A 13399-nucleotide genomic window follows, 5' to 3' on the forward strand; every position below is an offset into this window, starting at 1 on the left:
TAAATATTGAAACGAGGAATACGGGTATCCCTTCTAAACTTCTTACCAAGTTTCTTATAATAAACATTGGCAAATGATTGTTTTTTTAAAAGACATGAGAGGTTTCCTAATCTAAACTATACGTAAAATAACTCAAATTAAAGCCAAATCCAAATTTGATCTCATTTAAAATCCCTAATCAAGCAGTTAGAAATGTTCTGATTGGTTTAAAAAATAAACACGTAATATCACTTAAATTTTTCATTTAAAGTATTTTAAAATTTTATTGTGTAATACAGTTTTATATAAATTTTACAATCATATGTCTATGTATAGTTTATCAAATAAACTCATATAATAAATTTTTATCAAAATAGCATCTACATAAAAAAATCTTAGGTTTGCAAAAACAACCCTGTGTCCATCACTAATATCGTTTTACAATTGGAAATTTCAATGTTTTTTGCTACCATAATATCTAAATCTAACTATTTGAAAAGTTTTATATATGTCAAAATCTTATAAAGAGATTTGACACATTACCATAATGTTAATTAATGACTAACTTTACAAAACTAACTTTATATAGAAAATTAATAAAAATTTACATCAAAATTTAATATTTAAAAAGAAAATAAAAATAAATATCTTCTTCAAAATGTGATATCAATTTGATGTATTCTTTCCTTTCTAATATCCTAATTAACTATTAGCAATTATTCTATTATTAGTTTTGATACTATAATTTTACTCTCTCTCTCTCTCTCTCTCTCTCTCTCTTTCTCTCTTGGTTCCTTTTAAACTTTTGTTATATTTCGATGATATCTGTGGCGTAGATCATTAGAGAGGTTTAGCGGTCGTTTCACATTCTCCCCAAAGGTGTTAATAGCGTGAGAGATAGATAGAGAGAGAGAGAGAGGAGATGTGACCAAACAAATCGAATTGAGCAGATAACAAATTCACGCTTCTTGGGTTCTCCTTTTCGTTTCTGAAATTTCGAAATCTGAAGCTTGAGAAATCTCGCAAAAAGGTATCATTTTTTTCACATTGTTATCTCCGTTTGGTGGGTTTGTTTTTGAGATTCTTCTGTGTATTGGGTTAAAGGGTTTAGTAATTAAGTTGTTTTGAATGTTAAAGTTGGAACCTTTGATGCTATTGTTTGATTTGTGCTTCACCTATTCTCATTGATCCAAAGAAAGGACTCTGCTTTAGAATTTGTCTACTGATTGAGTTAATTTGTTGATTCTTGTTGTTTAGGGTCAGCTTTTGTTGAGATTCTTCTGTGTATTGGATTAAAGGGTTTAGTAATTAAGTTGTTTTGAATGTTAAAGTTGGAACCTTTGTTTGATTTGTGCTTCACCTATTCTCATTGATCCAAATAAAGGAATCTGCTTTAGAATTTGTTGAATTCTTGTTGTTTAGGATCAGCTTTTGTTGAGATTCTTCTGTATTGGCTTAAAGGGTTTAGTAATTAAGTTGTTTTGAATGTTAAAGTTGGAACCTTTGATGATATTGTTTGATTTGTGTTTCACCTATTCTCACTGTTTGATTGGCAATTTTTTTGTTGTCTTGTTGGTCAGCTTTTGTTGAGATTGATAGAGTTTAGAGTATGATGATGAATTACTTTAGTCAGGTTTCTTTGATTGGTTCTTTAACTGTTGTGTTCTTGTTTTATGCAGGGAGAAAAATATTATGAGTTGGTGAGTTTCAGAAGCATAGATGACGATTCGATCGTTGCGTAAACAACCTCCTGTGAAACTTGTGTTTCCAACTCTGATTATACTTTTCTTGACATGTTTGTTTTGTATCCTCACGAATTTGCAAACCATATCGTATCTTTTTCGTCCACTTTGGGATAAGCCGCCGCCACCTTTCAAACGGATACCGCATTACTATGCTGAGAATGTTTCCATGGGGCATCTTTGTGAACTTCATGGGTGGACACCTAGGTCAGAACCAAGGCAAGTCTTTGATGCCATTATTTTCAGCAATGAGCTGGACCTTCTCGAACTCAGATGGCGGGAGTTGGAGCCTTATGTTTCGAAGTTTGTGATTTTGGAATCGAACACTACTTTTACAGGGATCCCGAAGCCGCTTTTCTTTGATTCCAATAGGGAGAGATTCACGTTTGCAGAGGGTAAGATAGTACATGGAGTGTTTCCTGGAAAAAAGCGTTCCAAGGGGCAGCCATACGAGGACCCGTTTGTGCTGGAGGGGCAACAGCGGGTAGCAATGAACTGGTTGCTTAGAGATGCTGGAATCTCGGATGGAGATGCGGTGATAATGTCAGATGCTGACGAGATTCCAAGTCCTCATACTGTGAAATTTCTACAGTGGTGCGATGGGATACCAGATGTAATGCATCTAGAGATGAGGGAATACATGTACTCCTTCGAGTTCCCAGTTGATTTCAGCAGCTGGAGAGCATCTGTCCATATATATAGTAGGAAGTGGACTCAATACAGGCACTCACGACAAACAGACTTGATATTATCCGATGCAGGGTGGCATTGCAGCTTCTGTTTCAGACGACTCAGCGATTTCGTTTTCAAGATGAAAGGCTATAGTCATGCAGACCGAGTCAAGCGCAAGGAGTTTTTGGATTACTCGAGAATACAAAGACACATATGTAAAGGTTATGATCTCTTCGACATGCTTCCTGAAAAATACAGTTTCAAAGAGTTGATAAGCAATATCGGACCAATCCAGCGTTCTGCATCTGCGGTACATCTACCTGCCTTTTTGATTCAGAACGCTGCTCGCTTTCGGTTTCTCCTCCCAGGAGGCTGTCTCCGAGAACCCTAGCTGAAGGTTAAGTACAAAACAAAATAGAGAAGCAGTAGTTTCTTGTAAAAAAGGTTTTTGGCGTCACACAAACTTCAAATCCGAAACAACGGATAAATAAGAAATAGATCCTTATCCCATGTTCTGTATATGGTGTTTTACATAACTTCTGGTGCGTTACAAAACCAGGCCAACACTCATCAAGCCAATCTTGTGCACCATCATCATCAGTCCCACTCTTGTACCAAATGAATTCAACTTAGAGATAAGCAAATATGAATCAAAGCACTAGAGAAATGAGAGGTAAGCCACAGAGTTTATATTGGGAGACTCATAATGAATCAAGAAAACAATATTACCAAGTAAGCCACAGCCGCTCGAGCCTCTCCTGGTCCGCAGCAACCGTAAGTAATTTGGCTCGAACGGCAACAATGAATCCTTTTCTCAACCGTTGTATTCAAATCTAGTTTCATTGTTGTCTTTACATAAAAAGTGATTATCATTTTCTTTACCTCTTGGCTTCAGAATTGATGTTGAACCTAGAAAATATTTTATCGAGTTAAGCATAACCAAAAAATAAATAATACATAATAATCGCATAAACAATCTCAAAATGGTTATGAATAACAATAATAAAATTAACAAATGATTCAAAGAGTTTGTCTTTCTTTACCGTAACATATTTGGGAAAATAGCAAAATTAACATAAAGTAATTTTTGACGGTATTTTTGTACCCAAACTATAATAACCATCAAGTAGCAACCTAAAGTCACAAAAAAATTCAAATTCTCAACTTAAACTATATGAAATTAGCTAAAATCAACATATACCGAAACTGCGTTACTTAACCACTTAACGACGCTGAGTCAGCTGACACCGTGGCAATGACGGGACATCGGAGTTGAGTAATATGACGTCGTTTCGTGAGTTTACGGTTCTCGAATTGATGATTCGATGAGTGTTTACTTTAGCAGTTCTTTGATTCGAGAATCCTAAACTCACGAAACGAAATCATATTACTCAATTCTGACGTTCCGGCATCGCCACGATGTCGGCTGACTTATCGCCGTTAAGTGGTTAACTAACACAGTTTCTATATGTTGATTTTGGTTGATTTCATATAGTTTAGGTTGGGGATTTGAAATTGTTGTGAGTTTAGATTGTTATTTGTCGGGTATCGTAGTTTGGGTATAAAAATACCGCTAGCAAATAGTTTGGATTGATTTTCGCTGTTTTTATAAAAAAAAGAAAATAAAGAAAATAGTAATGTTTTGCATGTACTTTGTAATATGTTCACATATATTATAGTGATTTGTCATATTTTTTTTTACTTTTAGTGAATGTTATTCGACTGAAATGAACAACTCACTCCAAATTAATGTGATTAAGAAAATTAGAATTATAACCACAAACTAGTTCTTAACCAAATACATATCAAGTATTATTTATAATAAAACTATGCGTGCAGCAAAGTAAAGTTCTCTGTCTGAGTTTAAGTTCTCATCATTTTCTCTATGTATATGACTAAGTTCTCATCATTTTCTCTATGTATATGACTAAGTTCTCATCATCATTATTTATAATAAAACTATGCATATGACTAAGATAGATAGATTGAAAGAAAGAAACTAAAAATCAACAAAATCTCTGTCTGAGTTTAAGTTCTCATCATTTTCTCTATGTAAGAAATATCAAATCTCACAATTATAAACGAAACAAAAATGGTCAATCACTAGAAAGTATTTCTTCATTTACCATTTTTTTGAAGTCAATACAATACCATAAAACTAACAAGAAATAAAGAAGATTGGGAAAAAAAGGTAATAAAAATTTACAGAACAAATCATATATCAAGCTAAGGCTCTTTAGTTTTTTTTTTTTTTTTTTTTTTTTGATAAACCCGATCGGCTGATCCGGTCAGCTCTGGGAGGATCACACCGAAGTGCTACAATGTGGACTCGTCGCCAATACCTAGGTGTTGAGCTACCACATCGCCTGAATCCAGATTAACGCTTTCCGACTAATGCCCGGGAGTTATCAGGCCGCCTGCATTTCTGATTACCAGGTAAACCAATTGGATCTAAGCCCAACTGACAGACTTCACACAAAGATGGTGTTAACAGCAAAGTGGAGAATTGAACCCAGGTTGTGGGAGTTGCACCCTTCCTCCAAGCTCCCCTACCACTAGCCCACCACCTCTTGGGCCTCTTTAGTTTTTTTAAACATAGTAATCTAATATCGTTTCATTTAAATAATACATGTACACCTAATTGTTTAATTCAATGATGAACATAAGAATTTTATAATCTTGAAAGAGAAAATTCCGAAAAATATCCATCTAGTTTTTATTTGAACGTTTAATACCTAATGTTTTTTGGTTAGAAGAATGATATCCAAACAAATAAAAGTGTGCAACTTAATACCCAAAAAAAATAAAAATTGTTATTCATAACAAACAAAAATTTCCGATTTTACCTTTACTAATTCTTAACTTTTATAAATATATATATATTAAAAATAAGAAAATTAATTAAATAAAATATAAAAATAAGAAAGTTTCTGGTTCCTCCTAATCAGCCGAGATTTCATTTCTAAAGAAATTCCGGTTAATCTCTTGAGGTTCACGGTCTCAGAACACTAAAATTCCGGTGAATTCAACAAATAAAACATATTTAATTATTATGGATATAGAGATGTTTTCCTTTGAATCTCCAATCCCTTTAAAAATATTAATATTTTCTGTAGAATCACTAATTTCTCATCCGTTGGTGAAATCGCATATACAAGCACAAGGTTCGAAGATGTGCTGATGTGCCAAACCCTAATTTGATAAAGACTAGCTGGAATCTCGTCGAAGACAAAATCTCAGCTTACTGGGAGGAATCGAAAGTTTTCTTAATTACCTTTAATTTATTTAATTATTAAATATAATAAATAGGGAAGAGTAAGGGTAAAATCAAAATTTTTAGTTTGTTATGAGAACTCAGGTATATAAATAATAATATTTATTTTTCATGTATAAAGTTGCATATTTTTATTTATTTGGGTATTATTATTCCAACAAAAAAAAATTAGGTATTAAATATCCAAATATCAAATAGACACGTGCGGCCCTGAGGTAACTTTCCCTTGGGTAATCTGGTATATTTGGAAAGCTAGGAATGCAAAGATTTTTGAGAATTTGGATGAAAGTCCTATGGACGTGGTTAATCTGGCCAATAGCGAGGCGCGAGCCTGGCAACAGGCCCAGGTTGATGACACGGGCCAACCTATGGCTTCTCAGCTTTCATTCCCTCGGGTGCGGGGCGGCCCACCATCCCTCCGTCCCTCTCTTATAGGCTACCACTGCTTTGTGGACGGCTCCTGGAAGGCAACTGATGCATTCTCAGGCATATGCTGGTTCTGTCAGCATTCCTCAGGACATTCAACGATCAGGGGGGCAATGAATGTCCGACGAAGTCTATCTCCTCTCCATTCTGAAGTGGAAGCGCTTGTATGGGCAGTGAGATGCATGGTTGGCCATAATTTCAGAGATGTTGTTTTCCTTACAGACTGTTCAGATTTGGTGAAGATGGTGTCTTCTCCTTCCGACTGGCCGGCTTTCTCAGTATACCTTGATGATATCCATATCGACATGGAAGAATTCTCTTCTTTTTCTTTATCTCTTATTCCAAGAAATGCAAATGTAAAAGCGGATTTTTTGGCACGCAAAGTTCGTACCATTCCGCTTCATGTCAAGTATGTAAACAATGTTCCCTCTGATTGGCTCGTTTGAGCCAATTTGTTAGTAAGTTTGTTGCCAAAAAAAAAAATATTAAATGGGATATTTTTTTGGAATTTTCCCAATCCTGAAATCATAAAGGTTTAAACCAAATTTGTTTTCCATAATTACTAATAAAAGTAAAGATAAATTAAATGTTACTTTTTCCCTGGCTACTAGCATAAAGTTTGATTATTAAGTAGCAAAATCGACAAGATTGAAAAAAAAAAAACACAAATGAGAAATTAATCATTTAGAATTTGAAGGAATAGAATTTGAAGTTTTTTTTCACTTCTTTTTCTTCTTCTTCTTCGATGCTTTTTGTGCACTAGAGCCACCACCACAAACAATGGAACACTCAATGCCACAAATGTTACCAAAACATGAAAACAATCCATTATCTCCTCCTTTCTTGTTCCTCCCACCTTGTTGCTTTGGGAGTGGAACAATCATCTGAGTATTTCTTGGTACGATTTCATTTGGCTTGTAACTTGATTTAGGGACATTAAAGGAGTTTGTTTTGTAGTCAGAACTTGGTTGATAACTTGAACCAACATCTACAACCACTGGTAGATTTGCTTGCCACCTTTCTAGCTTAGACCGAAGACCTTCAACGCTTCGTTCACCAACACTTATTACAGTACTTTCCGCGTCTAGTTTCCCTGTAAGAGCCTTCTCCTTTGCAATTTGGGCAGCAACCACTGAGGCTGAAGGACCTAAATCAGATTCTGTAATAACTATTGGTCTTGACCTCATTGGTGTTCCATATTCGATACGGTTCCTTTTAGGAGTATATGCTGTCGTGTTCCTTGGCCTCATCGGTGTCCCATACACGATTTGTTGCTTCTTTTGCCTCAACAATGTGTTTGGTGTTTTGCTTTGGGACTCATATACAACCATCTGAGAGTCAGATGAAAACTCATCTTTCTCAAAACCCGAGTTTGTAGTATAACTCATATGGGATTGTGTCACCTTCCTTGGAGAATCCACCATTGAGCTTGTATCACTTTTCGACCGTCGAAGACCTACAGGTTTTGTAGATATGTTTTTCTTGTGAAACAACAAATCTTCTTCATACAAAAGTGGCATACTATGGCCCGAGTTATCGATAAGCCCCACCGCAATATTTAAAAGGCCGTGAGGGCGGCCAGACGCACGAAGAACCTCTAAGGTAACAAATCTCATAGCTGAAGAAGGTGAGACAAGGTCACTTATTAAGGCTTGTACCGTTCCAACATGAATGTCTTTGAACCAATGCAATGCATAGATCTCTATAACAACTATTGTTGTATCATCGTAGGTTGTTTCCTCATCAAGACGAAACACAAACTTGTCGTTCCATGTAGGTGTTGTTCCACCCGTATTGTCGACTCGAGTCATCAGTTTACGCTCCGGATCGATCCAAGCGATAGCATATGTCTTCATACACCGTGCCACGGGAGCTAATTCTTGGGCCGAAATAATATTCAGCTCCAAGATTTGACAAGGTGCAAGAAAAGACATTTTTCTTGATTTTCTTGATTACAAAACCAAATCTGAAAAAGTATCAAAGGAAATGTAGAGAATGAGATTTGTTTTTATCGGTTTGATATAAAGACAGTTCCGTCGTCGTCCTTGGAGGGGACGACGAAGGAAAGCAATGCATGAAGATGAAAATGGAAAAGCAAATTAACAAAGACACCCAAAAATAATAATCAGCAAAAAAAAGATTTTTTATTTTTTTTATTTTTATTAATTTATTTGTTCTGGTTTTTGTTATTTTAGAACACCGAATCAATTGCATTACTTTACGTTGACTACTATTTTCTTACATTAATCTCCTGTCACTAGTTTTAGATCTCTCTTTCCCTATTTTTTAGAAATTTTATTTTAGGTTAGTTTCTGTTATATATTACTCTTAATTCTGGATTTTTTAGACATTTGTTATTGTTGCAATTACTTAATTAGAGATTTACTTAGAAAAAAAAAATGGAAGTTCTGCTTGGTTCTCTTTGATGAGTTCTTAGAAAGTGAAAGATCGCTAGTAATGAGTCTTATTGGGAACACAAAGATGTACAAGTTTTTTAACTGTAATCTAGAGCGGTAAACTGTTACAAATTAAATAACGCTTTTAGTAATACTTTAATATCGTTTCGGTGATTGGTAATTGTCATAGACGATTCACCATGTACCATGGTGGTACGCGTCACCAATCAAAGCCAATATTAAAAGTAACTGATGAATTAAAAAAATTAAAGGCCTATAGCCAATGCCATGGTTCACTATATTTATGACTTCCATGGGTTTATAAATAGATTTGTTGAATACTTAAGACCTTATTAAGACCTTATGTTCCTTCATTTTGAAATAAATCTTCCAAACCAAGTCGTCTTGGTCCAGTGATAAAGGGAGATAAATTCCTTCACCTGGGTTCGAATAGTATTGGCCATGGAGATTCGAGATTTAATATGGTTTTTCCCGGCCACAAAAGATTTGTCTTTGGACCTAGAGAACCTTTGGGATCATTCCCGATAAGAAAAAAAAAAAATCTTCCACAATGGCTTTAACAAATTGAACACCTATACATATTTAAATCTTCCACAATGGCTTTAAAAAATCTTCCACAATGGTTTTTAAACCAACATCCATACATATTTAAAATAGGACTAATAGGATATTTAGTATATTTTGAGAAGTTAATTGGGGAAGTGATACATTTACTATTCAAAATTGTCAAAGTAGTACATTTGTGAGATAGAAAAAGAAGGAGAAAAAATGACAAGGGAGGGCATTTTTTTTTTCTTTCCTATTTCGTTTTTCTTTTTGTTTTTTGATTTTTTTTTTTTTCTATTTTTTTTAATATTCTTACTCCAACATTCTAATAACTAAAAATTCTTGTTTTTGTAATCATTTTTCAAAACTTTTTTTGATTCACAAAAATCTATGTTTTTTTTCTCTTTAACTTGATATGCATTTTGCTTAGTAAAATTTAAATACATTTCATATGTATATATTTTTTTGTACACTTTAGTATATGTACATACATTTTGTACACCTGATTAGATGTACAGAGTACCCGTACAGCTTACTATATGTACGCATGTATAAAAAATTACACATTTTTATCCGTACAATTACTATGATATATGAATTTATGCATATTTATGTACATATTTGTACACTAATATGTTGTACGGATGTTACTGTGTAATATTTTTATTATTGTACAAATATATGTTTTTACACTTCTGTACATAAAATATGATGTACAAATTATATTATATAATCATTATATAATTATTCTAATGGCATACTTGTAAATAATATGTTTTTTGAGTGCTTAAAGGTCAACAAAATAGTAGCAAATAATGATAATGTACTAGTTTCCTAAATATAAATAGTGATTGTACTAGTTCTATAATTAAGTTTCAAAAATGTACTATTTTCTAACACACCCTTTAAAATATGGTGTGGAAATTACAAAATATCCTCTTCCCAAACATAGTTTTGGACTCAAGTTCGGTTCCACTTAAACATCCTAAGAGCACCCATCCCTCGTACACATAAAAACGAACGGATTGAGACAAAGTTAACTGAGTAATAAATAATTTGACCTTTTGTTTAATAAGTTTGTTGGTGATCATAGCAAATAAAAACATAGATAATGTAGTAAAAATATAGAAAGGAGAAAAGAGAAAACATGAGAGTTGTTTACATTGAGAGGAAGAGAAAGATAGAGAAAGAGTTGTAGAAATGGATTAGATTCTAGAGAGAATGAGAGGGATGTGGTTCTGAAGATAAGTAGAAGCAGCTGCAACTCCACTTCCCATTACAATCGGGTACCCAACATCCTTCAGTATCATCTCCACTCCAGCAAGACATCCCAAAAGTTGCAACTGCATATATGATTTGTAGTGTTTGATTTAGAGTTTGATCAATCAAAGATTTGATTACACTAAGCTGTATAGCTCATAATGTTACCTCATTCACATTTCCAAGGTGTCCAATTCTGAAAACCTTTCCAGCCACTTTGTTGAGACCAAGACCAAGACTTAGGTTGTACCTCTGCCATGCCCTTCTCACTACCTCTGAGCCATCTATATTTGGGGGCACCATTACTGCTGTCACAGTGTTACTTATCCACTCCTCCTTCTGTGTGCAGTTCTTCAGCCCCCATGCTTCCACCGCCAGCCTATGTACATGACCATATTTACAATCAAACTCTAGTAACAATGTTATCAAGACTTGTTGTACTAATTAACAAGACTTTTAAGTATTTAAACTATTCAAGACTACGAATTCGAGTACTCGCTTTGGATAGATAATGGAACAATATCGCGTTACATAGCTAAACTTTACCTGGTGGCCTTTCCGAGACGAGCATGACGAGCGATTATATTCTCAAGTCCTTCCTCGAAGATAAGATCAAGAGCGGCTCTGAGACCGTAGAGGAGTTGAATGGAAGGTGTGTAAGGCCAATAGGTTCCCAGCTTGTAAAACTTGAGGTAGTCATTCCAATCAAAGAATACTTTGAGGGATTTAGAGGTTTTGGTAGCTTCCAAGGCTTTAGGACTAGCACACACAATACCAAGTCCTGTTGGAAGAGATAAGGCTTTCTGAGAGCCGGTCAAGGCAACATCCACTCCCCACTCATCCATTCGGAAATCAAGCGCACAAATGGACGAGACACCGTCCACAAGCAGCAAAGCCGGATGCTTGTAGTGATCTGTTTTATACACTTGTGTTAGTGAGATTTAAAACAGAGGAAACACACAAAAATACAAGGAAATGGTTTGTAAAGAGTTAATAACCAAGGAGGGTTCGGACAGCAGAGATGTCGTTGGTGACTCCAGTAGCTGTCTCATTGTGGACAATGCAAATGGCTTTGATGGAATGACTCGCATCTTCAGAGAGCTTCGAGGCCAACACTTGGAGATTAGCACCTTGTCCCCAATCACTCTCAACCACATCAACATTGAAATTTAGCCTCTTCTGCTGGTCAATCCAGAGCAAGCTAAACTGTCCGATCAGAAACGAGACGATCCTGTCTCCAGGAGATAGCGTGTTGGTCAAGGCACTCTCCCAAGCACCAGTCCCTGTGGTTGGAAACAGAAAAGGTGTCCCAGATGTTGTCTTGAATATCTTCTTCACATCTTCCAACAAAGTTTTCGTCAGTGCCGGAATAGCCGGTGACCGGTAATCCTCGTTGTTCCGGTTCATCGCCCGGATCACCGGTTCCGGTATGTTCACTGGCCCTGGCACAAACAGATGGTGCCTCCCTGGTCCATACATGTAGTCCATTTTTCTCCTTTTTTTCTTTTCAACCCTCTCCTTCTGTACTCTGTCAAAAGTTTCACAAGACTTCTAAATTATATTCACAAACTCAAAAATATAAGATAGAACCATATGGAGACTATTGGCTACTATAAACTCCAATAAACGTATATAGAATTAAATACAAAGATCATATCTTATTTAAGCAAACAAATAATATATACGTTACAAAGAGTTATAACAAGTTTCATGGGCAAGATCATATACTCATAACAAGCGGAGAAAACTAAGGCAGAGAAAGAGAGAGAGAGATGGAGAAGTTAACCTCTGAATAAGGGGGAAGCTCCTGAGGGGGCCTTTAGGAATCCTTCGTCTTCACAAAGCTCTTTAATATATATCTTGTAAAATTTTTATTATTTGTTTAATTTTTTTTTTTTTCATTTTTACATGTTTGTGTACGTATCATATTAGTTTGTAAGTTTGTGTATACCAATCAAGTAGCTTTGCCATATTGGAATCTTAGACGCGTGGCGGATAAGAGCAACGTGAAAAATCTTTGAGCTTACGTATGGCTCATAATGCATTTGTAGTACCTTTGTGTATTTGCTCCTTCTTCTTTCTTTCTTTTGAAATTTTCCCCATTAGTTTTAATTTGTTGTTTTTTAAGTCTAGTACTAATAGTGTTTATTTGAAAGATGAGAATTCTAGTTTGAGAGTTATTTTCGAAAGAGATAGTGTACATACTAAAACTATTTCTGAGTCTCGAGTTTTAAGGTAAATAAATAACAAAAAATAGAAAAAGATTAAAAAAAGAAAAAATTAGTTTATTTCGTGAGAACTCAAGTACTAATGTTCAAATAATTTGTGTCTAAATAGTTTTTTTTAAATGATGAAAACTTTAGTATTTAGAACAATTTTCGAAACAGATTTATTAAAAACTGCTTACGAACCAAACCTATTCAGATTAGGGTTTGTTCCGAAGTTTTTCGTATATCAGAGGGAAAAAAATGAAAGCAAAACATAATGAGATATAGTAGGGGTTGTGGTGGGGTTATTGGGGACAGAGTAAATTTTGAAAAAATTTAGGCTATACAATAAAAGTTCTAAGAAAATTATTAAATACCCATTCTTGAATTTGTTTCGTAAAAACTCAAATAGTAATATTCAAATGATCTTTGGTCTATTAGATTATTTGAAAGTTGAAAATTTAGTATATGAACAATTTTCGAAAGAGATTACTAAAAACAGCTAACGAACCAAACCTCATCAGATAATGATTTATTCCGAAGTTTGTGGTAAACCAAAAGGAAAAAACGGAATGAAAAACATAATGAGATATAGTGGGGGTTGTGGTGGGGTTATCGGGGACGGAGTTACTTTCGAAAAAAGTTGGGGTATAAAACGAAAGTTCTAAGAAAATTAGGGAGTGAGATTGTAATAGGAAAAAATACGAAAGATAAGAGGTGGAAAAGGGAAGAGGGAGAGATAAGGAGATAAAAGGGAGAGAGCCACACAAGTTTGTTTTGCAACAAAGACCACACGACCGAACGCCGAATCCTCGGGGACACTTCTTCACTATCTCTCGCTCTCTTGTTTTATGGTTTAGGATTGTATTTTGCCAC

At 34.9% G+C, this 13399-nt stretch overlaps 4 protein-coding genes across 4 annotated transcripts; 2 read left to right on the forward strand and 2 right to left on the reverse strand.

Annotated features, from left to right (window-relative positions):
* The first annotated feature begins 775 nt into the window (after positions 1 to 775).
* LOC17893152 (beta-1,4-mannosyl-glycoprotein 4-beta-N-acetylglucosaminyltransferase) lies at positions 776 to 2929 on the forward strand. Its single transcript, XM_006297929.2, has 2 exons — positions 776 to 1009; positions 1659 to 2929. Exon 2 carries the CDS (start codon positions 1699 to 1701, stop codon positions 2782 to 2784), a length of 1086 nt encoding a protein of 361 aa, XP_006297991.1. The 5' UTR covers positions 776 to 1009; positions 1659 to 1698; the 3' UTR covers positions 2785 to 2929.
* A 3031-nt stretch (positions 2930 to 5960) lies between these two features.
* LOC111831529 lies at positions 5961 to 6539 on the forward strand. The gene has a single exon (XM_023786148.1). It carries the CDS (start codon positions 5961 to 5963, stop codon positions 6537 to 6539), a length of 579 nt encoding a protein of 192 aa, XP_023641916.1.
* A 152-nt stretch (positions 6540 to 6691) lies between these two features.
* On the reverse strand, positions 6692 to 8164 carry LOC17892067. The gene has a single exon (XM_006300004.2). It carries the CDS (start codon positions 8025 to 8027, stop codon positions 6813 to 6815), a length of 1215 nt encoding a protein of 404 aa, XP_006300066.1. The 5' UTR covers positions 8028 to 8164; the 3' UTR covers positions 6692 to 6812.
* Positions 8165 to 10097: 1933 nt separating this feature from the next.
* Positions 10098 to 12214, reverse strand: LOC17893108 (serine--glyoxylate aminotransferase). The gene is made up of 5 exons (XM_006297770.2): positions 12103 to 12214; positions 11315 to 11844; positions 10863 to 11229; positions 10485 to 10695; positions 10098 to 10399 (listed from the first exon to the last, which is right to left on the reverse strand). The coding sequence occupies exons 2-5, from the start codon at positions 11802 to 11804 to the stop codon at positions 10262 to 10264; spliced, it is 1206 nt and encodes a 401-aa protein (XP_006297832.1). The 5' UTR covers positions 11805 to 11844; positions 12103 to 12214; the 3' UTR covers positions 10098 to 10261.
* Between the last annotated feature and the right edge of the window lie 1185 nt (positions 12215 to 13399).

Source organism: Capsella rubella, unplaced genomic scaffold (assembly GCF_000375325.1).
Source record: "Capsella rubella cultivar Monte Gargano unplaced genomic scaffold, Caprub1_0 scaffold_3, whole genome shotgun sequence".
NCBI classification, from domain to species: domain Eukaryota; kingdom Viridiplantae; phylum Streptophyta; class Magnoliopsida; order Brassicales; family Brassicaceae; genus Capsella; species Capsella rubella.

Bases quoted from the DNA above. Each gene is read 5' to 3' on its own strand.
- LOC111831529 (XM_023786148.1), top strand. From the start codon at position 5,961: ATGGACGTGGTTAATCTGGCCAATAGCGAGGCGCGAGCCTGGCAACAG.
- LOC17893108 (XM_006297770.2), bottom strand. From the start codon at position 11,804: ATGGACTACATGTATGGACCAGGGAGGCACCATCTGTTTGTGCCAGGG. The intron at 11,230-11,314 runs GTTATTAACTCT...TGTATAAAACAG, and splicing joins TGCTGTCCGAACCCTCCTTG to ATCACTACAAGCATCCGGCT. The intron at 10,696-10,862 runs GTAAAGTTTAGC...TCATGTACATAG, and splicing joins CGTCTCGGAAAGGCCACCAG to GCTGGCGGTGGAAGCATGGG.
- LOC17892067 (XM_006300004.2), bottom strand. From the start codon at position 8,027: ATGTCTTTTCTTGCACCTTGTCAAATCTTGGAGCTGAATATTATTTCG.
- LOC17893152 (XM_006297929.2), top strand. From the start codon at position 1,699: ATGACGATTCGATCGTTGCGTAAACAACCTCCTGTGAAACTTGTGTTT.